The 25,233-nt window shown below is 37.9% G+C and overlaps 1 protein-coding gene across 1 annotated transcript in view; it reads left to right on the top strand.

Moving 5' to 3' along the window:
• Positions 1 to 25,233, top strand: part of IL1RAPL2 (interleukin 1 receptor accessory protein like 2) — a 1,135,143-nt gene that overhangs the window by 1,065,090 nt on the left and 44,820 nt on the right. Inside the window, exon 7 of the mRNA XM_081792354.1 lies at positions 19,020 to 19,149. Coding sequence (XP_081648480.1) covers positions 19,020 to 19,149 — 130 coding nt within the window. The remainder of the gene's footprint in view (positions 1 to 19,019; positions 19,150 to 25,233) is intronic.

Genomic DNA, 25,233 nt, shown 5'->3' with positions numbered 1-25,233 from the left:
TAAGGGGGATCCTGTGAGACAAAGTATCAGAGACATCACTACAAGCATAAAACATACAGACATCACAATGACTCTAAACCCGTACCTTTCTATAATAATACTGAATGTAAATGGATTAAATAGACCAACCAAAAGACATAGGGTATCAGAATGGATAAAAAAACAAGACCCATCTATTTGCTGTCTACAAGAGACTCATTTTAGATCTGAGGACACCTTTAGATTGAGAGTGAGGGGATGGAGAACTATTTATCACGCTACTGGAAGCCAAAAGAAAGCTGGAGTAGCCATACTTATATCAGACAAACTAGACTTTAAATTAAAGGCTGTAACAAGAGATGAAGAAGGGCATTATACAATAATTAAAGGGTCTATCCATCAGGAAGAGCTAACAATTATAAATGTCTATGTGCCGAATACGGGAGCCCCCAAATATATAAAACAATTAATCACAAACATAAGCAACATTATTGATAAGAATGTGGTAATTGCAGGAAACTTTAATACTCCACTTACAACAATGGGTAGATCATCTAGAAATAGTATCAATAAAGAAACAAGGGCCCTGAATGATACATTGGATCAGATGGACTTGACAGATATATTTAGAACTCTGCATCCCCAAAGCAACAGAATATACTTTCTTCTCGAGTGCACATGGAACATTCTCCAAGATAGATCATATACTGGGTCACAAAACAGCCCTTCAAAGTTTACAAGAATTGAAATTATACAATGCATACTTTCAGACCACAATGCCATGAAGCTTGAAATCAACCACAGGAAAAAGTCTGGAAAACCTCCAAAAGCATGGAGGTTAAAGAACACCCTACTAACGAATGAGTGGGTCAACCAGGCAATTAGAGAAGAAATTAAAAACTATATGGAAACAAACGAAAATGAAAATACAACAATCCAAACGCTTTGGGACGCAGCGAAGGCAGTCCTGAGAGGAAAATACATTGCAATCCAGGCCTATCTCAAGAAACAAGAAAAATCCCGAATACAAAATCTAACAGCACACCTAAAGGAAATAGAAGCAGAACAGCAAAGGCAGCCTAAACCCAGCAGAAGAAGAGAAATAATAAAGATCAGAGCAGAAATAAACAATATAGAATCTAAAAAAACTGTAGAGCAGATCAACGAAACCAAGAGTTGGTTTTTTGAAAAAATAAACAAAATTGACAAACCTCTAGCCAGGCTTCTCAAAAAGAAAAGGGAGATGACCCAAATAGATGAAATCATGAATGAAAATGGAATGATTACAACCAATCCCTCAGAGATACAAACAATTATCAGGGAATACTATGAAAAATTATATGCCAACAAACTGGACAACCTGGAAGAAATGGACAAATTCCTAAACACCCACACTCTTCTAAAACTCAATCAGGAGGAAATAGAAAGCTTGAACAGACCCATAACCAGCGAAGAAATTGAATCAGTTATCAAAAATCTCCCAACAAATAAGAGTCCAGGACCAGATGGCTTCCCAGGGGAGTTCTACCAGACGTTTAAAGCAGAAATAATACCTATCCTTCTCAAGCTATTCCAAGAAATGGAAAGGGAAGGAAAACTTCCAGACTCATTCTATGAAGCCAGTATTACTTTGATTCCTAAACCAGACAGAGACCCAGTAAAAAAAGAGAACTACAGGCCAATATCCCTGATGAATATGGATGCAAAAATTCTCAATAAGATACTAGCAAATCGAATTCAACAGCATATAAAAAGAATTATTCACCATGATCTAGTGGGATTCATTCCTGGGATGCAGGGCTGTTTGAACATTCGCAAATCAATCAACGTGATACATCACATTAACAAAAAAAAAGAGAAGAACCATATGATCCTGTCAATCGATGCAGAAAAGGTCTTTGAAATATCCAGCACCCTTTCTTTTTTTTTTTTTTTCAACGTTTTTTTTTTTTTTTTTTTTTATTTTTGGGACAGAGAGAGACAGAGCATGAACGGGGGAGGGGCAGAGAGAGAGGGAGACACAGAATCGGAAACAGGCTCCAGGCTCCGAGCTGTCAGCACAGAGCCTGACGCGGGGCTCGAACTCACGGACCGCGAGATCGTGACCTGGCTGAAGTCGGACGCTTAACCGACTGTGCCACCCAGGCGCCCCAGCACCCTTTCTTAATAAAATCCCTTGAGAAAGTCGGGATAGAAGGAACATACTTAAAGATCATAAAAGTCATTTATGAAAAGCCCACAGCTAACATCATCCTCAACGGGAAAAAACTGAGCTTTTTCCCTGAGATCAGGAACACGACAGGGATGCCCACTCTCACCGTTGTTGTTTAACATAGTGCTGGAAGTTCTAGCATCAGCAATCAGACAACAAAAGGAAATCAAAGGCATCCAAATTGGCAAAGATGAAGTCAAGCTTTCGCTTTTTGCAGATGACATGATATTATACATGGAACATCCGATAGACTCCACCAAAAGTCTGCTAGAACTGATACATGAATTCACCAAAGTTGTAGGATACAAAATCAATGTACAGAAATCAGTTGCATTCTTATACACTAACAATGAAGTAACAGAAAGACAAATAAAGAAACTGATCCCATTCACAATTGCACCAAGAAGCATAAAATACCTAGGAATAAATCTAACCAAAGATGTAAAAGATCTGTATGCTGAAAACTATAGAAAGCTTATGAAGGTAATTGAAGAAGATTTAAAGAAATGGAAAGACATTCCCTGCTCATAGATTGGAAGAATAAAAATTGTCAAAATGTCAATACTACCCAAAGCTATCTACACATTCAATGCAATCCCAATCAAAATTGCACCAGCATTCTTCTCGAAACTGGAATAAGCAATCTTAAAATTCATATTGAACCACAAAAGGCCCCGAATAGCCAAAGTAATTTTGAAGAAGAAGACCAAAGCAGGAGGCATCACAATCCCAGACTTTAGCCTCTACTACAAAGCTGTCATCATCAAGACAGCATGGGATTGGCACAAAAACAGACACATAGACCGATGGAATAGAATAGAAACCCCAGAACTAGACCCACAAACGTATGGCCAACTCATCTTTGACAAAGCAGGAAAGAACATCCAATGGAAAAAAGACAGTCTCTTTAACAAATGGTGCTGGGAGAACTGGACAGTAACATGCAGACGGTTGAAACTAGACCACTTTTTCACACCATTCACAAAAATAAACTCAAAATGGATAAAGGACTTGAATGTGAGACAGGAAACCATCAAAACCTTAGAGGAGAAAGCAGGAAAAGACCTCTCTGACCTCAGCTGTAGCAATCTCTTACTCGACACATCCCCAAAGGCAAGGGAATTAAAAGCAAAAGTGAATTACTGGGACCTCATGAAGATAAAATGCTTCTACACAGCAAAGGAAACAACCAACAAAACTAAAAGGCAACCAACGGAATGGGAAAAGATATTTGCAAATGACATATCGGATAAAGGGCTAGTATCCAAAATCTATAAAGAGCTGACCAAACTCCACACCCAAAAGACAAAGAACCCAGTGAAGAAATGGGCAGAAAACATGAAAAGACACTTCTCTAAAGAAGACATCCGGATGGCCAACAGGCACATGAAAAGATGTTCAACGTCGCTCCTTATCAGGGAAATACAAATCAAAACCACACTCAGATATCACCTCACGCCAGTCAGAGTGGCCAAAATGAACAAATCAGGAGACTATAGATGCTGGAGAGGATGTGGAGAAATGGGAACCCTCTTGCACTGTTGGTGGGAATGCAAATTGGTGCAGCCGCTCTGGAAAGCAGTGTGGAGGTTCTTCAGAAAATTAAAAATAGACCTACCCTATGACGCAGCAGTAGCACTGCTAGGAATTTATCCAAGGGATACAGGAGTACTGATGCATAGGGGCACTTGTACCCCAATGTTTATAGCAGCACTCTCAACAATAGCCAAATTATGGAAAGAGCCTAAATGTCCATCAACTGATGAATGGATCAAGAAATTGTGGTTTATATACACAATGGAATACTACGTGGGAATGAGAAAAAATGAAATATGGCCTTTGTAGCAACGTGGATGGAACTGGAGAGTGTTATGCTAAGTGAAATAAGCCATACAGAGAAAGACAGATACCATATGGTTTCACTCTTATGTGGATCCTGAGAAACTTAACAGAAACCCATGGGGAGGGGAAGGAAAAAAAAAAAAAAAAGAGGTTAGAGTGGGAGAGAGCCAAAGCATAAGAGACTCTTAAAAACTGAGAACAAACTGAGGGTTGACGGGGGGTGGGAGGGAGGGGAGGGTGGGTGATGGGTATTGAGGAGGGCACCTTTTGGGATGAGCACTGGGTGTTGTATGGAAACCAATTTGACAATAAATTTCATATATTAAAAAAAACATATTGGATGAGTGATAGGAAAAGCAAGTATGAACAATGAAGAGCTATTTTGTGACTAAACCATCACTGAGCTATTTTGTGTTATATATATATATATATATATATATATATATATATATATATATACACACACACACACACATATATATATAATATATATTTTTTTTTTCAAAATGAGAGAACATGTTTTCCTCTTAAACTCAGGCAAACCACATCCCTGGAATAGTGGTCCTCAACTTTCTCCCTCTCAACACACTGGACAGATGAAATTCGCTGTCAGACACACTCTTAATGGGTATTTCCCATATGCAAGGTATGACTCCATCCTTTATCTCTCACTCAAGAAAAAAGCATACTGAAATGTATATGCCTAAAAGAGGCATTTATATAGATACAGTTGTTGAATCACTGTATTGTACACCTGAAACTAATATAACACTGTATGTTAACTATACTGGAATTAAAAATGATACAATTAAAATATATATGTATATATATTTTATCCTCAGTTCTGCTGTAAATTTTTGAGGAACTAATTTACAAATTTCAGCACATTATTAGAACAAAATTCTGAAAATATGCCTCACAAGTGAAAGTAATATGTCCTTATGTTTTGTGTGTCCTAAGACTGACTTTCTAGACTATATACTCTTAGCATGTCATCTACAAATAAACAAAATGTGCATGCCCTAATTATGGATTCTCTTATAAAGGAATAAATTTCTTGAAGTTAAAGCTACATACTTAACTTCATAAAGAATAGTAGGAAGGTGAATGACTTTTACATAGACATCACAACTATCCACTCCTCATTTTTAAAAATTGTATTAAATTTTTATTTTAATTCCAGTATAGTTAATATACAGTGTTATATTAGTTTCAGCTGTACAATATAATGATTCAACAATTCTATATATTACTCAGTTCTCGTCCTGATCAGTGTACTCTTTAATCTCCATCACCTATTTCACCCATCCCCCCGCCTACAACCCCTCTGGTAATCATCAGTTTGTTCTTTATAGTTGAGTCTGTTTCTTGGTTTGTCCCTCTCTTTTTTCTTTTGCTCAATTGTTTTGTTTCTTAAATTCCACACATGAGTGAAATCATATCGTGTTTGTCTTTCTCTGACTGACTTCTTTTGCTTAGCATTACACTCTCTAGCTCCATCCTTGCCAAAATTTATTCTTTCTTGTGTTGTTGATTTTAGCCATTCTGAGAGGTGTGAGGTCATATCTCATTGTAGTTTTGATTTGCATTTCCCTGATAATGAGTGATGTTGAGTGATATTTTCATGTGTCTGTAGGCCATCTGTATGTCTTATTTGGAAAAATGTTCATATCATCTGGTCATTTTTATAAATTTTTACTTAATTTATTTTCTTAATTTACATCCAAGTTAGTTACCATATAGTGCAACGATGATTTCAGGAGTAGATTCCTTAATGCTCTCTACCCATTTAGCCCATCCCCTCTCCCACAACGCCTTCAGTAACTCTCTGTTTGTTCTCCATATTTATGAGTCTCTTATGTTTTTGTCCCCCTCCCTGTTGTTATATTATTTTTGCTTGTCTTCCCTTATGTTCATCTGTTTTGTCTCTTAAAGTCCTCACATGAGCGAAGTCATATGGTTTTTGTCTTTCTCTGACTAATTTCACTTAGCATAATACCCTCTAGTTCCATCCACGTAGTTGCAAACGACAAGAATTCATTCTTTTTGATTGCCGAGTAATAATCCAATATATATATATATATATATATATGATAAAGAAGATGTGGTATACCACATCTTCTTTATCCATTTGGGCTCTTTCTGTAATTCGGCTATTTTTGATAGTGCTGCTATAAACATGGGGGTTCATGTGTCCCTTTGAAACAGCATACCTGTATCCCTTGGGTAAATACCTAGCAGTGCAATCGCTGGGTCAGAGCATAGCTCTGTTTTTAGTTTTTTGAGGAACTTCCATACTGTTTTCCAGAGTGGCTGCATCAGTTTGCATTCCCACCAACAGTGCAAAAGGGTTCCTCTTTTTCCGCAACCTTGCCAACATCTGTTGTTGCCTGAGTTGTTAATGTTAGCCGTTCTGACAGGTGTGAGGTGATATCTCATTGTGGTTTTGATTTGTATCTCCCTGACGATGAGTGATGTTGAGCATTTTTCCATGTGTTGGTGTGCCATCTGGATGTCTTCTTTGTAGAATTGTCTATTCGTGTCTTTTGCCCATTTCTTCACTGGATTATTTGTTTTTTGGGTGTTGAAATTGATGAATTCTTTATAGATTTTGGATACTAACCCTTTATCTGGTATGTCATTTACAAATATCTTCTCCCATTCCATCAGTTGCCTTTTAGTTTTGCTGATTGTTTCCTTTTCTGTGCAGAAGCTTTTTATTTTGATGAGGTCCCAATAGTTCATTTTTGCTTTTGTTTCCCTTGCTTCCAGAGACATGTTGAGTATGAAGTTGCTGTGGCCAAGGTCAAAGAGATTTTTGCCTGCTTTCTTCTCGAGGATTTTGATGGCTTCCTGTCTTACATTTAGGTCTTTCATCCATTTTGAGTTTATTTTTGTGTATGGTGTAAGAAAGTGGTCCAGGTTCATTCTTCTGCATGTTGCTGTCCTGTTTTCCCAGCACCACTTGTTGAAGAGACTGTCTTTATTCCATTGAATATTCTTTCCTGCTTTGTCAAAGATTATTTGACTGTATGTTTTTGGGTCCATTTCTGGGTTCTCTGTTCTGTTCCATTGATCTAAGTGTCTGTTCTTGTTCCTTTACCATACTGTCTTGATGATTACAACTTTGTAATACAGCTTGAAGTGTGGGATTGTGATGCCTCCTGCTTTGGTTTTCTTTTTCAAGATTGCTTTGGCCATTTGAGGTCTTTTGTACTTCCATACAAATTTTAGGATTATTTGTTCTAGCTCTGTGAATAATGCCTTATTTGGGATGGGGAGGTTATTGTTGAATTAAGTTATTTATGTATTTTGGAATCTAACTCTTTATCAGATATGCCATTTGCAAACATCTTCTCTCATTCAGTAGGTTGTCTTTTAGTTTGTTGATTATTTCCACTGTTGTGCAGAATATTTGTATTTGGATCTAGTCCCAATAGTTTATTTTTGCTTTTGTTTTCCTTGCTTCAGGAAGGAAATGTTATGGCCTATGTCAGAGACATTACTCCCTGTGCTCTCTTCTAGGATTTTTATGGTTTCAGGTCTCACCTTTAGGTCTTTAATCCATTTTGAGTTTATTTTTGTGTGTGGCATAAGAAAGTGGTCCAGTTTCATTCTTTAGCATATAGCTGACCAGTTTTCCCAACACCATTTGTTCTAGAGACTGTCTTTTTTCCTTTGCATATTCTTGCCTCTTTTGTCAAAGAGAGATTGACTGTATAATTGTGGGTTTATTTCTGGGGTTTCCATTCTGTTTTATTAATCTGTGTGTCTTTTTCTGTCCCAAGCCCATACTCGTTTTATTACTAGAGTTTGTAGTATAACTTGAAATCTGGATTTGTGATACCTCCAGCTTTGCTTTTCTTTTTCAAGATTGCTTTGGCCATTTGAGGTCTTTTGTATTTCCATACAAATTTTAGGATTATTTGATATAGTTATGTGAAAAATGTTGGTATTTTGATAGGGATTGCATTAAATCTGTAGTTAGCTTTGGGTAATATGAACATTTTAATAATTTTTGTTCTTCCAGTCCATGAGCATGGAATATCTTTCTTCCATTTCTTTATGTCATCTTCAATTGCTTCATCAATGTCTTACACTTTTCGAAGTAAAGATCTTTCACCTTCTTGGTTAAGTTTATTCCTAGGTATTTTATTATTTTTGGTGCAATTGCACATGGGATGGTTTTCTTAATTTCTGTTTCTGTGTTAGTGTGTAACACAGTATTAGTGTGTAGAAATTCAACATATTTTTTTTTTCAGTTCAACAGATACAAAATGTATTGATTTTGTATCCTGAGACCTTACTGAATTCATTTATCAGTTTTAGTAGTTTTTTGGTGGAGTCTTTAGGATGTGCTATATATAGTGTCATGTCATCTGCAAATAGTAAAAATTTTACTTCTTGTTTACCAATTTGGATATCTTTCATTCCTCTATCTTGTCTGAATGCCATGACTAGGACTTCTGGTACTATGTTGAATAAAAGTGGTGAGAGTGGACATCTTTGTCTTGTTCCTGATATTAGCGGAAAAGCTCTAAGTTTTTCATCATTTAATATGATGTTAACTGTGGGTTTTTCATATATGGCCTTTATTATGTTGAGGTATTTTACCTCTAAACCTACTTTGTTGAGAGTTTTAATTGTATATGGATGTGGTACTTTTTCATATACTTTTCATGCATCTACTGAAATGATCATATGGTCTTTATCCTTTCTCTCATTGATGTGATGTACCACTTTGATTGATTTGGGAATATTGAACCAACCTTGCATCCTGGGAGTAAATCTCACTTGATAGTGGTGACTAATTTTTTTAATGTATTGTTGGATCTGGTTTGCTAATATTTTGTAGAGCATTTTTTCATCTATGTTCACCAGATATATTTGCCTGTAGTTCCCTGATTTTTTTGTTTGTTTTGTTTTGTTTTGTTTTGGCAGACTTTATCTGCTTTTTTGTATCAGGGTAATGCAAGCCTCATACAATGAATTTGGAAGTTTTCCTTCTTCTTCTTATTTTTGGAATATTTTGAGAAGAATAGGTATTAACTCCTCTTTAAATATTTGGTAAAATTTGCCTGTGAAACTGGTCCTGGACTTTGTTGGGAGTTTTTGATCACTGACTCAACTTCATTGCTGGTTATCAGTCTGTTCAAATTTCCTTTTTCTTTCTGGTTCACTTTTGGGAAGTTATACATTACAGATACACAACTTACAGCTTTCAATCATGGAAATTTAGATACCTAGTTATTATGATAGACTAAATTGCTATGGTAAAGACTCATCTTTTGTTCTCAACACAGAGAAATGCTGGACAAAACAAAAGTGAAACAAGGATTGTACATGCTTAGCCCAGCTTGAAAGTAAGTAAGGGAAATTTCCAGACTTTAGGAATGAAAAGGGAAATCAAACCCAGGGAAGTAAGCATAAACTGAAACTAAATACCTCCTGGAAATATTAGAAGCACAGGGCACCTGCGTGGCTCAGTTTGTTGATTGTCCAACTCGATTTCAGCCCAAGGTTGTGAGGTGGAATTCTCTGCTGAGCATGGAATTCTGCTTTGGACTCTCCATCTCTCTCTCTCTCTCTGTCTCTGTCTCTCTCTCCTTCTGCCCCTCTCCCCCACTCGCATTCTCTCTCTTTCAGTCTGAAGTAAAAAAATCAAATTAAAAAATAAAAAGTAAAATAATAATTTAAAAAAATATCAGAGGCAGATATGGATATTAAGGGCATAAGAGCTTGGGTTCAGGATAAGACAGACCATAGAGCCACAAACCTATGTATAGTATAGAGCTAGAACTGAGATCTAAGCAAAAATCTAGAAGCTTCAGTGGTTTGTGAAGCCTAAAAATCTATGAAATGGGGACTAGAAAACTCTGTTCACTGGTACAGGAAAGCAGCCAGGAAATTCACACTTTGTGCAGTGCCATGCCACAAGTGAAAAGAGATACTCAAGATAAATTAGAACTCTAAACTTGTACCAAGCATGGGTGTGGACTCTAAATTCACACAACCTACCCCCAAGCTAATAAATTTACAGAAAAACTGATTCCAAACCAGTAAAAATTGTAAGGCCTTAGCAGAGGCAAACTTAGAACCACTCTGAGGGAATGCCCACACAGCCTGAGCTCCCGGGACTCCCACAAAAAAAAAATCCCTGCAATAGATAAAAACACAGTAATAAAAATTACAAATCTCACAAAAAATTAACCACTGTGAGTGTGCTTCTGTTAACATAATTGGAAAAAAAATGTATCCCAAGAAATAGAGATAATAGGACAATTTAAAGGGAACAAAACAGTTTCCTTGAAAATTGCCCAAAGAGAAAAAGATTAAAGAACTGTGTGGCTAGAATATAATATTGATGATTATTCTGTGGTCTTTATAAAATCCATAGCCCATCAAGGAAAAGGGGGATTAAGCTAAAGAAATTGAAAGTTAAATTTTTATCCTTGAGAAATTCTTAGAAAGTCCCAGTACAGGGGGAGATTAAGATGTGCAGGCAAAATTAGATTTTATCTTTCCACACTTACCTGCAATTCTATCATGTTAGGTAAGTCAGTCTCAGATTCTCTTAAAGTTGTCTCAGAGCAGTTGTATGGGTTTGAAGTGCAAAATATAATTTTGCTGGGCTAGTTGGAAACTTACGCATAGACCATTCAGTGATTAGCATGATGGCTTTAGTTTTGAAAAAAAAAATTGAGAACTCATAGAACCTGTACACAAATTCCATTGTATTTAACTTATTTTGTGTATTGTCCTTTATATGTACCCTCCCAGATACAAATTTCCTTAAGAGATGGACTTTTAAAATTTTATTGAGCTTCATTGAGCTGTAATTTATATAGCATGCAATTTACCCATTTAAGGGTACCATTCAATAGCTTTTAATAAATGTATACATTTTTGTAGCCACCACTAGAAAGCAACTTTAAACATTTCCATCATTCCCCCAAAAGTTTGCTCCCCCATGTTTTCAGGCAATCCCTGATCCCAGCCATAAGTAACTACTGATGTACTTTCTGTTTCTATAGTCATGTGGTTTCTAGAAATTTTATATAAATGAAATCATAAAATATGTAGTCTTTTGTGTCTGGCTTCATTTACTCAGCACAATGGTTTTGAGGTTTATTCATGTTGTAGCATGTACCAATAACCATTCACATGTTGATGGAAATTTTAGTTGTTTTGGGCTGTTATGAATAAAGCTGATATGGGAGGCAGTTCAAGATGGTGATGTATGAAGGGACTGAACTCACCATGGAGACACCAAATCTAAAGCTATATATGAAACATTTTCCTCTGAAAACTACCTAAGAAATTTCTTCACATTGGGCAAAAAAGAAAAAGGCCACACAGTAGTAGGTATGACAGGCTAAGACACAATCTCACCATAAGCCCCACCACTGGTGCATCAATTTACAATCAGGGGAGAATTCCCAAACTTGGAGGTTCTCCCTGAGTAGCAAAGGGTTATTACACTATATCAGGTACCCCCAATTTTTAGTACCTGCAAGTGAAATATAAGCCTTCAAATATCTGGTTTTGAAAACAAATGGGGCTCATGTCGCCAAGACCCAAAAGGCTGTAGTCAACTGAAAAACAGCTATTAAAGGACTCATGTGTGGACTCACTCACCACACAGTCCAGCACAGAAACAGCTATGTAAAAAGCACCCAGACTTTATGTGACAGAAATTAATTTGTTAATCTTAAAGCACCAGCTGGAGGGTCAAGGGACTCTCAGAATACTCTCTAAAGATGTGGGCTAGTGAGCACTGTTTTCACATTCTCCTTCTGACCTGCTAAAGCGATCAGGCACTATTTTTTTCTTCTTTCAATGAGAATAATCTTTGGGTTCTCCCTCTGCTGTGCTCCAGAGCACCAGTGTCTCCCAGATGGGAGCTTTTACACACATCTTGTACCCTGGTTTTGTGTCTGGTGTCCTGGTTTTTTTCATCCAGCAGATGCCTTTTATTACTATGTTCCAGAGGACAGGGGCTTTGTGTTCCTGGGCTCCATGGGACTATAATAATAGGAGAAACAGTTATTCACAGGCTACTACCCCCAGGGCACTGCACAAATAGCAAACTGAAACCGATTCTCAGTCTGTCTGTGAAAGAGGCCTATTTCCTTGTCCTGGAGTTAAAGCCTGAGAAGCAGGTTTCAGGCTCAGGTACTCTTAGGGAACATAGCCTGATAACATATTTGCACTCTGCCTTGCTCCATCTCACTTGTATTTCCCAGAAAGAAGTTTATACCCTTGTCTGGAGCTCCAATCTTTGTGACTGTAACCTAAGGGATACCTCCAACTCACCTGGTCTGCAGACCAGCAGGGTTTATGCTTGTAGCCACAAAGGACTGTATATATTTGCATCCTTTAAAAAGCTGCTGCCTGAGGCTCTGGCTTCCAATCAGCCTGAGTCTAAGTGCTGACTCAAATCTTCCCCTGTGGGACACTCATAGGTCTTTACACACCCTCACCTACTGGGAGCGATCAAAAATATAATAGAATATTTGGACAATCAAAAATGTTTGAGAGACATTGAAGAGCTGAGACAGAGTTGAACAACAAGGTTCATCTCCTACATAAGGTCACTACTTCAGAACTAGAAGAGGTGGTTATTTCATCTCATGTATAGAAAACAACACAGACACTCAAGTAAAATGAAGAAACAAGAGAAAATGTTCCAAACAAACAAACAAGAAAAAAACCTCAGGGGGAAAAAACTTTAATGAAATAGAAACAACTAATTTATCTGATAAAGAGTTCAAAGTAATGGCCATAGACATGTTCACCAAACTCAAGGAAAGAATGGATGAACACAGTGAGAACTTCAACAGAAAGATGGAAAATATAAGAACATACCAAACAGAAGTCACAAAGTTGAAGAATACAATAAACTGTACTGAAAAATACAATAGAGGGGTTTAACAGCATATTAGATTAAACAGAAGAAAGTATCAGTGAACTTGAACCCAAGACAGTACAATACACACAATCAGATCAGCAAAAGAGAGAGAAAAAAGTGAAAATAGCTTAAGGGACTCAGGGGACAATATCAAGTGGACTAACATTTATGTTATACAGATTCCAGAAGGAAAAGAGAGACAGAAAACTTGAGAAAATTTATTTGACGAAATAATGGTTGAAAAATGCCTTAACCTGGGGAAGGAAATAGACATCCATATCCAGGGAGCCAGAAATGTCCAAATAAGAAACCCAAAGAGACCCACACCAAGACACATAATTAAAATAGCAAGTTTTCACCAAGGTGACACAGGCAAACCCACCCCATAACACTCTAGGCCTACACCATTTTGGCTTCAGATAGCTTTCTTGGGCACCCCACATGCCAAGCACTCTGGAAACTCTTGGGTTATGTCTGTTTTAGGTTCAGTCATCCTGCCAAATTGTAACCTGTGTGGAGTTCCCAGGAATCTCAGGTGCTTTCCTGCACTGGTTTCAGCCACTCCACCCATGCACCACTAATGTGAAATGCCCTGGAATACTCCTGCCCCTGCCAGCCTTGGCTCCAGCCACCCAGACAGGAAACCCACTGTGCTGAATACTATGGGACATACTGGCTTACACCCAATTCATCTTTAGCTGTCCCACTAGGTTATATTCAGAGTAGAGAGCCCTGAAACACCTGGCTTACACCCTATTACTTCAGCTGTTCTGCCAGGGCAAATTTTGTGTGGACAGCCCAAGAACAATACCAGACCATGCCCATTCTAGCTTTAGCTATCTTGCCAGTATGCCCCCTGCATGGAGCACCCTAAGATCTCCCAACTTATATCCCACATTGGTGCTAGCAACCACTTCAGGGGACCCTCTGTACAGAGAGTCCAGGAAATCCTGGTTTATATCCACTTCAGCTTCAGTTATCCTGCCAACGTGTCCTCTATAGAGCTTGGGGTGCCTTTAGCTTGCACCCACTTTTAGTTAAGATATCCTGCCAGGGAGCCATCTGTGAGAAGAGCCCAGGGACCTCCTAATCTGCATGCTACATCAGTTCCAGTCACCATGCCAAGGCACGCCCTGAATAGAATGTCTGGGACATAGCAATTTAGACTCATTTTAGCTTCACCTGTCCTGAGAGGGTGGCCTCAGTTCATAGAACTTTAGACACCCCAGCCTGCATCTGCTTCAACTTTACCTTTCCTGACAAGGTGGCTGTTATATGAAATGCCTTAGGACCCCATCCCATGCCAGCTACAGCTCCAGCCAGCCAGCAAAATTCATCAAGTATACACAGTCTATGTAACAGAGTATCATACATAAGACCATTTCTTCCAGTTTAGTAGAAGGAGCTGTTCCACCCAATCGATATAAACAAATACAGAAAGTCAAACAAAATGGTAATACAGTTGAATATGCTTCAAAATAAAGAATAAGATAAAATCTCTGAAAAAGAACTAAATGAAATGTAGACAAACCATATGTCTGATAAATTATTTAAAGTAATTATTGTAAACATATTCACCAGGCTTGAGAAAAGACTGGAAGAACTCAGTGAGACCTTCAATAAAGAGATAGAAAATATAAAAAAGAACTAATCAGAATTGAAGAATACAATAGCTTAAATAAAAAACACACTAGAGGGAATCAATAGTGGATTAGTGGATGCAGAGAATATATCAGTGATTTGGAAGACAAGGCACTAGAAAAAACCTAAACTGAACAGCAAAAGCAAAAGGAGAATTGAAGTTTTACAAAGGATGGTTTAAGGGATTTCTTGGACAACATCAAGTGAACAATTGCATTATAGGAATCCCAAAAGTAGAAGAAGAGAGAGAAAGCAGTGGAAAATGAAATGGATTTGAAGAAATAATAGCTGAAAACTTCTCTAACATAGGGAGAGAAACAGGCATCCAAGTTAAGAAGCACAGAGTTTCAAACAAGATAAACCCACATAGGTCCACATCAAGACACATAATAATTTAAATGTAAAAGGTCAAAGATAAAGAGAAAATCTTAAAAGTTGGGGCGCCTGGGTGGCTCAGTTGGTTAAGTGTCTGACCCTTGATTTCAGCTCCAGTCATGATCTCATGGTCATGAGATTGAGTCCTGTGTTGGGATTCTCTCTCTCCCTCTCTCTCTGACCCTCCCATCCTCATGCTCGCTTACTCTCTCAAAACAATTAACTTTAAAAAAAGAAAATCTTAAACATAGCAAGAAAGAAAAAAAAAGTTTTTTATGAGGAAAAACCTGTAAGGAAATGGCATGATATATTCACTACTGAAACAAGAATACTCTACTGGGCAAGTTTATCATTCAGATTTGAAGGAGCAATAGTTTCCCAGACAAACAAGAGATAAAAGAGTTTACCTCCACTAAGCCAGGCTTACAAGAAATGTTAAATGTGATAAGGGAGATAAGATGGGGAGAGGAGAGAGGTAAGCAGAGGAGTAGGAGTATCTAAGTCCCATCTCATCCCACAAATACAATTAGATAACTATAAAATCATTCTAAATATCCCAGAAATCAACTTGAAGATGGACAGAACAAACTCCACAACAAAATGGAGAGAAGAGGCCACACTGAAGAAAGTAGGAAGTGCAGGGATGTAGTTTGCTGCAGATGGGAGGGAGCCATGATCATGGATAAAGGAAAGAGAGAGCAGAGCACACAGGGGAAAGCGTCAGGAGAACATTTCCCCAAAGCCATTAGCTTGGAAAATGAGTAGTGCTGATTTTCATGAGTTCTTGCAACCAGCAAGTTCTTGCAACCTTTAAGACTGGTGTTTTAAAGGTCAGTGGGCTTGGCTGAGAGAGAGCCCGAGGAAATGGCACTGCTCCTGGAGAGAAAGCAGGTAAAAATCCCAGGAGCAGATAGCATGGTAACAGTAAATTAAAGAATGTCTGGGGCACACAGTGGGGAGAATCTTTGCTCTTCTTGGACAGTGCCCTTGAGAGGCAATGTTCACAGAGATGCCTCTTTGGGGATAAAGGATCTGGCTGGCACCATTTCTCTCCCCCACTCCTCAGCATAAACAGCAAACCACCTGCAGAAAGCATCTCAGTCCCAACACTGGAGGCCTAATTTGCTTACACCAAGTCTCCCTCCCCCACCCTGCTGTCTGACCCTCCCTTTCTAAATCAAGCTTGCCTCAATCCCAGCATGGTGGGCTTCTCCCCCAGAAGACCAGCATAGGCCCCTGTCCACACCACGTCCCTAAAGCCTGGAGTTTTACAAGTCAGCAGGATTGGCTGGGAAGATACTGAACTTCTCCTGTAGAAAAGACAAGCAAACAACCTGGAGACAGACATTATGGAAACAGCAATCTGAAAAATACCTCAGACACACACAAGGGTGAGATTATTGACTCTTCTCAGAGTGCTTCCCTGAGAGGCAGCATTCATGGAGACACCTCTCCAGGGACAAAGGAGCTAGATGATGCCATTTCCCTCCACCAAGCCTCAGCATAAACACAGAGCCACCTGCTTGAAGTAATGCAGTGCCCTTACTGGCTGCCTAACCTGATTACACCAAGTCCCACACCAAGGGCTGTCCTTCTTGATCAAGCTTGCCTCAGTCCGAAGACATCAGTACCCTTCCCCAGAAAACCGGCAGAAACCCCTGTCCACACCATGTCTCCTGACCAGAGAGTGCTGCAGAACTTTAGTTCTAGTGAAACTAGTATCAGATCCCATTTAAAAAGCAGACCAGGGGCACCTGGGTGGCTCAGTCGGTTAAGCGTCTGACTCTTGATTTTGGCTCAAGTCATGATCTCACCATTCATGGGATTGAGCTCCATGTCAGGCTTTGTGCTGACAGCTTGGTGACTGCTTGGGATTCTCTCTCTCCCTCTCTCTCTATCTCACCCTCCCCGACTCATGCATGTGTGCACGTGCACGCTCTCTCTCCTTTGAAATAAATAAACATTTTAAAAAAAATAAAAGGTAAAAAAGTAAAAACCAGACCAGAGAACACCTAGTTAAAACTTGACACATTCTGGCCAAGGGCCAAACACTGACCACCACAAGCAAGAAGATCCTCTGTAGATGACTAGCCTGAAGAATGCAGCAGCCAAAAAGCAGAGAACACACAACACACACCAGAGACACCCCTTGAAGCACCAGGACCTAGACAATATATGATCTCTATTTCATAAAGCCATTACTCTCAAGAGCAGAAAATATAATGGTCTTTTCTAACACAGGGAAGTCCAAGACTTAGACAAAATGCCAACATGGAGGAATATATCAGAAATGAAAGAATAAGGTTATAGCCAAAGATCTAAGCCAAAGAGATATAAGTAACATGCCTGAAGGAGAATTTAAACCAACAATCACAAGGATACTAGCTGGGTTTGAGAAAAGAATGGAAGACTTCAGAGAGATCCTTACCATAGAGATAAAAGAGTTAAAAAATAATCATCATGAAAAATGAAATAACTGAGATTGGAAACAGTCTTGAGGCAATGAGCACAAGGCTGGAAAAAGCAGAAGACTAAGTGATAAAAAGACAAAATAATGGAAAATAATCCCATTTAGAAGACAAAATACTGGAAAATGATGAACTGAACAAAAGAGAAAAAGAATAATTATGGAACACAAGAATAAACTTAAGGAACTCAGTGACTCCATCAAACACAATAACATTAGTATTATAGGAGTCCCAGAAGAAGAAGAGAGAGAAAAGGGGGCAGAAAATATATTTCAGGAAATAATACCTGAAAACGTCCCTAATTTGGGGAAGGAACCAGATATCCAGATCCAGGAGGCACAGAGAACTCCCATCCCAATCAACAAAAGCAGGCCACCAACATGACATATTGTAATGAAAAAGCAACAAGACAAAAGAATCCTTAACATACAAGGGAACACCCATAAGGCTAGCTGGAGATTTCTCAACAGAAATGTGGCAAGCCAGAAAGAAGTGGCATGATATATTCAAAGTGCTGAATGACAAAAATATGCAGCCAAGAATACTCTATCCAACAAGGCTATCATGCAGAATAAAAAGAGAGATAGTTTCCCAAACAAACAAACAAACAAAAACCTAAGAGTTTGTGACCACTGAACCATTCCAGCAACAAATATTAAAGGGGATTCTTTGAGTGGAAAGGTAAGACCAAAAGTGATACAGACTAGAAAGAAACAGAGAAAACCTCCAGAAACAACAAAAGAAGTAATAAAATGGCACTAAATACATATCTATTGACAATTACCCTGAATGTAAATGGAATAAATGCCTCAATCAAAAGACATAGGTGTCAGAATGGATAAAAACCAAGACCCGTCTATATGCTGCCAACAAGAGACTCATTTTAGACCTAAAGACACTTGCAGATTTAAAATGAGGGGATGGAGAAATGTTTATCATATAAATGAGCAGAGCGAGCAAGTTCCCTGGCAGGAACTGGTTCCCTTTGGGATTTTGGCTGGGGGATGGGCAAGGGAGATGGCGCTGGCGAGCGCCTTTGTTCCCCGCCAAGCTGAGCTCTGTTGTCTGGGGCTCAACCACTCTCCCTCCCATTGTCCTCCAGTCCTCCCGTTCTCTGAGCAGAGCTGTTAACTTATAACCTTCCAGATGTCAAGTCCCGCTTGCTGTCGGAACACACTCCGACTGGCCCTTCCGCTTTTGCCAGCCAGACTCGGGGGATCTGCTTGGCCGGCGGGCGGCCCCTCCGCCCCGGCTCCCTCCCGCCAGTCCGTGGAGCATGCACCGCCTCTCCGCCTTCCTACCCTCTTCCGTGGACCTCTCCTCTGCACTTGGCTCCGGAGACTCCGTTCTGCTAGTCTTCTGGCGGTTTTCTGGTTATTTAGGCAGGTGTAGGTGGAATCTAAGTGATCAGCAGGACACGCGGTGAGCCCAGCGTCCTCCTACGCCGCCATCTTCCAGTGATAAAATGATGGGAAGAAGAGTTGAAAATGGGTCACCTCTGAGCTTTCCTTTGGATATTAAACAGTCCTTTTCTGTCTCCTAGTGATAACCAGGAGACGTTTGTTCAATTCCTTTTTTCTGTCATTCCCAGGTAAGCCTCTGAACATCCCTTGCAAAGCATTCTTTGGATTCAGTGGAGAGTCTGGACCAATGATCTACTGGATGAAAGGGGAGAAGTTTATTGAAGAACTGGCAGGTCACATTAGAGAGGGTGAAATAAGGTACAGTACTTGAATTGCTTATTTTTTCTTTGCTCTCTTTGCAGTTAATCAATGGAACATCCTAGAAAAGTTTCTGCTTGGGATTTTAATTTCAACTCCAAATCATTCCATTTTCTAAAAGCTGATCTGGTAGAAAGAGTGAGGCTGACTGCCCTAAGAAATGCAAATGTGTAAGCTTCGAATATAAGGAAGTTTTCTCAGGTTCTAAGAATATACCATGGAGTGTAATAACCCCCTCAAATCTGCTTAAGCAAATTCCTTTGAGTTTCCAAATCTTAGGCCACTGTTACTCCATCCAGCCATACCAAATGTCCAAACTTTGTAGGTGACTCCTCAGACTACTGGGAAAATGCTCATTTATTTACTCCCTAGGAACAGACAACTTTCATAGGTCATAAAAGTAAAGCTACAGTGACAGTAGTAAGCTACTACTCACCAAAATAACTGTGATGGCTCTTGTTGAATAGTATTTATTTTTCCCAGTACCCACTGCTCATCCTAAAAGTGACTGTCAGTTTAGCACCTCCCTAGACAGATACCACCTGTTACAGAAACTGTCCAGATACCTTCCTGGTACATAGAAATGTATTCTATTGGTTTTCTAATCTTATTTAATATAAGGTCATTTGTCTTTATTCCATTGGATATTCTTTCCTGCTTTGTCAAAGATTAGTTGGCCATACGTTTGTGTGTCCATTTCTGGGTTCTCTATTCTGTTCCATTGATCTGAATGTCTGTTCCTGTGCCAGTACCATACTGTCTTGATGATTACAGCTTTGTAGTATAGCTTGAAATCTGGGATTGTGATGCCTCCTGCTTTGGTTTTCTTTTTCAAGATTGCTTTGGCTATTCGGGGTCTTTTCTGGTTCCATACAAATTTTGGGATTATTTGTTCTAGTTCTGTGAAGCATGCTGGTGTTATTTTGATAGGGATTGCATTGAATATGTAGATTGCTTTGGGTAGTGTTGACATTTTAACAATATTTGTTGTTCCTATCCAGGAGGATGGAAACTTTTTCCATTTTTTTTTTTTTGTGTGTTTTCTTCAATTTCTTTCATAAGCTGTCTATAGTTTTCAGCGTATAGAATTTTCATCTCTTTGGTTAGATTTATTCCTAGGTATTTTATGGTTTTTGGTGCAACTGTAAATGGGATCAATTCCTTGATTTCTCTTTTTGTCCCTTCATTGTTGGTGTATAGGAATGCAATCGATTTCTGTGCGTTGATTTTATAACCTACAACTTTGCTGAATTCATGAATCAATTCTAGAAGTTTTTTGGTGGAATCTTTCAGATTTCCCATATAGAGTATCATGTCGTCTGCAAAGAGTGAAAGTTTGATCTCCTCCTGGCCAATCTGGATGCCTTTTATTTCTTTGTGTTGTTTTATTGCAGAGGCTAAGACTTCCAATACTATGTTGAATAACAGTGGCAAGAGTGAACATCCCTGTCTTGTTCCTGACCTTAGGGGGAAAGCTCTGTTTTTCCCAATTGAGGATGACATTAGCGTTGGGTTGTTCATATATGGCTTTTATGATCTCAAGGTATTATCCTTCTACAGTCTCTTCAGCAAGTGGTGCTGGGAAAACTGCACAGCAACATGCAGAAGAATGAACCTGGACCACTTTCTTACACCATACACAAACATAAACTCAAAATGGACGAAAGACCTAAATGTAAGACAGGAAGCCATCAAAATCCTTGAGGAGAAAGCAGGCAAAAACCTCTTTGATCTTGCCCACAGCAACTTCTTACTCAACACATCTCTGGAGGCAAGGGAAACAAAAGCAAAAATGAACTACTGGGACCTCAACAAAATAAAAAGCTTCTGCACAGTGAAGGAAACAATCAGTAAAACTAAAAGGCAACCAATAGAACAGAATGGGAGAAAATATTTGCAAATAACATATCAGATAAAGGGTTAGGGTCCAAAATCTATAAAGAACTTATCAAACTCAACACCCAAGAAACAAATAAGCCAGTGAAGAAATGGGCAAAAGACATGAATAGACACTTCTCCAAAGAAGACATCCAGATGGCCAACTGACACATGAGAAAATGCTCAACATCACTCATCATCAGGGAAATACAGATGAAAAACACTGATATACCACCTCACACCTGTCAGAATGGCTAATATTAATAACTCAGGCAACAACAGATGTTGGCAAGGATGTGGAGAAAGAGGATCTCTTTTGCATTGTTGGTGGGAAGGCAAGGTGGTGCAGCCACTCTGGAAAACAATATGGAGGTTGCTCAAAAAACTAAAAATAGAACTACCCTATGACCCAGCAACTGCACTAATAGGCATTTATCCAAGGGATACAGGTGTGCTGTTTCAAAGGGACACACGCACCCCCATGTTTATGGCAGCACTAATCAACAATTGCCAAAGTATGGAAAGAGCCCAAATGTCCATTGATGGATGAATGGATAAAGAAGATGTAGTATATATACACAATAGAGTATTACTCGGCAATCAAAAAGAATGTAATCTTGCCATTTGAAATTACATGGATGGAATTGGAGGGTATTATGCTAAATGAAGTTAGTCAGTTAGAGAAAGATAAAAATCATATGACGTCACTCATATGAGGACTTTAAGAGACAAAACAGATGAACATAAGGGAAAGGGAAACAAAAATAATATAAAAACAGGGAGGGGGACAAAACAGAAGAGACTCATAAATATGGAGAACAAACTGTGGTTTATGGGAGGGGTTGTGGGATGGGGGATGGGCTAAATGGGTAAGGGACACTAAGGAATCTACTCCTGAAATCATTGTTTCACTATATGCTAACAAGCTTGGATGTAAATTTTAAAAAATAAAAAATACAGTTAAATTAAAAGTAATAAAAAAATAAAATAAATAAATAAAATGGCAGACATAAGCCCAACATACCAATAATTACATTGAATGTGAATGATATAAATATATAATATAAATATAGAGTTTGCCAGAGTGGATTAAAAAATGACCAAACTAAAAAAAAGTAATAAAAGAAAATTTCAGTGTCTGTAAAAAAAAAAGAAAAATAAAGGTTGCAGTATCTGTATTTGATGGCACTCAAAACAATTACCTTGAAGAAGAGATGAGTATCATTAAAATATTGTATCTTTGAAAAATGGTATCTTTGACAATAAAAATTTTAATAAATGGGAAAAAATGTCATTTGTATGAATAAGGGATATGTAATTTTTTTCTCTTACAGATAGCTCCCTGGTAGATAGACATCTATTTTTTTTTTTTTTTTTGGTTTTCTAATCCTATTTGATATGATGTCTTTTGTATATATAAGGGATAGGTAATTTTTCTTACTCGGTCTATGAGATTGTCCTTTAATTTCAGAAATGGTGGTATACAATGTACATTTTTCATTCCAATAGGAGTTGGGACCCTTCCACCTCTACTCACATTAAGAATCTTGTAGTGGAAGCCAATCTAATATTTCAGTGCAGTGCATTCTTTCACTTTTTTTATTGAATATGTAGCAGTGTGAAAGAAACAAGTGCACTTTATATTATTTTCTATGATTAAATATAATTTATTATAGCTATTATGACAGCTTCTCTTCATGTGTCCACCCAACATGAAGAGAATTTTTTCGAGGAAAAAATTACATGAAAGGTGTCTGAATTAGTCATTCATCAGGGAAATTCAAATCAAAGTCCCTGACAACACTTTATACTCACCAGGCTGGCTATAATTGAAAAGATTATAAGAAGTGTTGCCTAGGATGCGGAGAAATTGAAATCCTCATACACTACTGGTAGGAATGTAAGATGGCACAGCCACTTTGGATAACACTCTGGCAGTTCCTCCAATCATTAAACATATAAGTATTAGCAATTCCCCTTATAGGTATATAATAAAGAAAAATGAAAACATATATCTACACAAAAACTTGTATACAAATGTTCACTGTAGCATTACTCATAATAGATAAATGTGGAAACAACCTAAATTTTTATCAACTGATGAATGGATAAATAAAATGTAGTATGTTCATACAATGAAATATTATTCAGCCATTAAAAGGAATGAATAAAGTACTGATATACACTGCAACATGGATGAACCTTGAAACCATACTCAGTGAAAGAAGACAGTGGGAAAAAAACTACAATATAATATGTCTAGAATAGGCATATCTATAAAGCCAGAAAGAAGATTAGTGGTTGCTTAGGGCTGGAGGAATGGAGGTATAGGGTTAAATACCTAACGTGTATGGGTGATATATTTTTTAGTGAGGTGGATACAATATAACATAAAATGCACTATTTTAAAGTGTACAAGTTAGAGACATTTAGTACATTCATGATTGTGCAACCATAACCACTATCTAGTTACAGAAAATTTTCATTGCCACAAAACAAAACCCTGTGCCCATTAAACAGTCTGAAGCTTCTTTTGGAGGTGATGAAAATGTTACAAAACTGTGGCAAGGGTTGCACATATTTGTGAATATACTAAAAAACAGTGAGTTGTACATTTTAAATGGATGAATTGTATGGTATGTAAATTATATCTCAATAAAGCTGTTTTAAAAAAACTTCCAGTTGAATGCCTGGCACATAATAGATGTTCAGAAAAAATAATCAATATACTACTTTTGATTTTTTTAATGTTTATTTATTTTTGAGAGAGAGAGAGACAGAGAATGAGCAAGGGAGGGGCAGAGAGAAAGGGGGACACAGAATCTGAAGCAGGCTCCAGGCTCTGAGCTGTCAGCATAGAGCCTGACACGGGGCTCGAACTCACAAACCATGAGATCATGACCTGAGCTGAAGTCAGACACTTAAATAACTGAGCCACCCAGGAGCCCCTCAATATTCTACTCATAAAGAATTCTTAACTATTAATTCCCATTTAAAGTTTAAGTTTCCTAATTACTAACACTTTATTAGCCTAATTACTAACACTAAGTTAAGGTTTATGAAATTAATGCAACTGAGTTTCTTTTAAATTATTTTAGAAGATACATATTTAGAATTTTTCTCAATATATTTGCCTGTAAAGGACTGTAAGGGTTACTCTTCATTTAAAAAAAAAAAAAACTGATCCCCAAAGGACAAGTCATAGGTACAATGGTACATATTAGCAAAATTTCCACTACCAAAAAGCTCAGAGCTATGTTTTATGATCAGGGTAGTAGTTATATATGAACATAAGATAATTATCTCTCTTTCTCTCTTCATGAATGACTGGGTTTTTCTAAATAAATAGATTTAATGGGGGTATAATTGGTATACAATAAACAGCACACAATTTAAAGTATACAATCTATAAGGGCTGATTGATTGATATATGTATACATCTATGAAATTATCACCATAATCAAGATAATGAACATATAAATTGCCCCACAAATTTCTCTTTTGTAATCCCTACCTCCTGCCCTACTTTCACAGCACTGTTCTATCGCTATGAATCAGTTTGTATTTTCTAGAACTTTATATAAATGAAATAATGCAGTACGTGCTTTTTTTTTTGGTCTGGATTATTTCAGTTAACACACTTATTTTGAAATTCATCCATCTTATTAAATGTAGCAATAGTTCATTCTTTTTTATTGCCAAGTAGTATTCCATTACATGGATATAAACTGGTTACTTGTTGATGGATATTTGGGTTGTTTCCAGTTTAGGGACTATTACACATAGAACCGCTATGAACATTCACATATGCATTTTTGCATGCCCATATATTTCTTTTTTTTTTTGAATAAATAGTGAAACATGGAGTGGCTGAATTATATAGTGGGTGTACATTTACCTTTTCTACTTCATTTTTTAGCTTTGTTTTAAAAACAATTTTTATTATAATTATAGATTTACAGAAAAAATTTGAATATAAGGTCTTAGTCTACTTGGTCTGCTATAACAAAAATTCAACAGACTAAGTGGTTAAACAACAAATATTTATTTCTCATGGTTCTAGAGACCAGAAAGTTCAAGATCAGGGCACCAGCAGATTTAATGCCTGATGAGGGTTTACTTCCTCATTCATAGATCGTTGTCTCACTACACCCTCACATGTCTTCACATGATGGAAAAGATGAGAAAACTCTCTACAGTCTCTTT

This window comes from Panthera onca, chromosome X (genome assembly GCF_046562875.1).
Source record: "Panthera onca isolate mPanOnc1 chromosome X, mPanOnc1 haplotype 2, whole genome shotgun sequence".
Classification (NCBI taxonomy): Eukaryota; Metazoa; Chordata; class Mammalia; order Carnivora; family Felidae; genus Panthera; species Panthera onca.
This window is presented reverse-complemented; position numbering and strand designations above follow the sequence as displayed.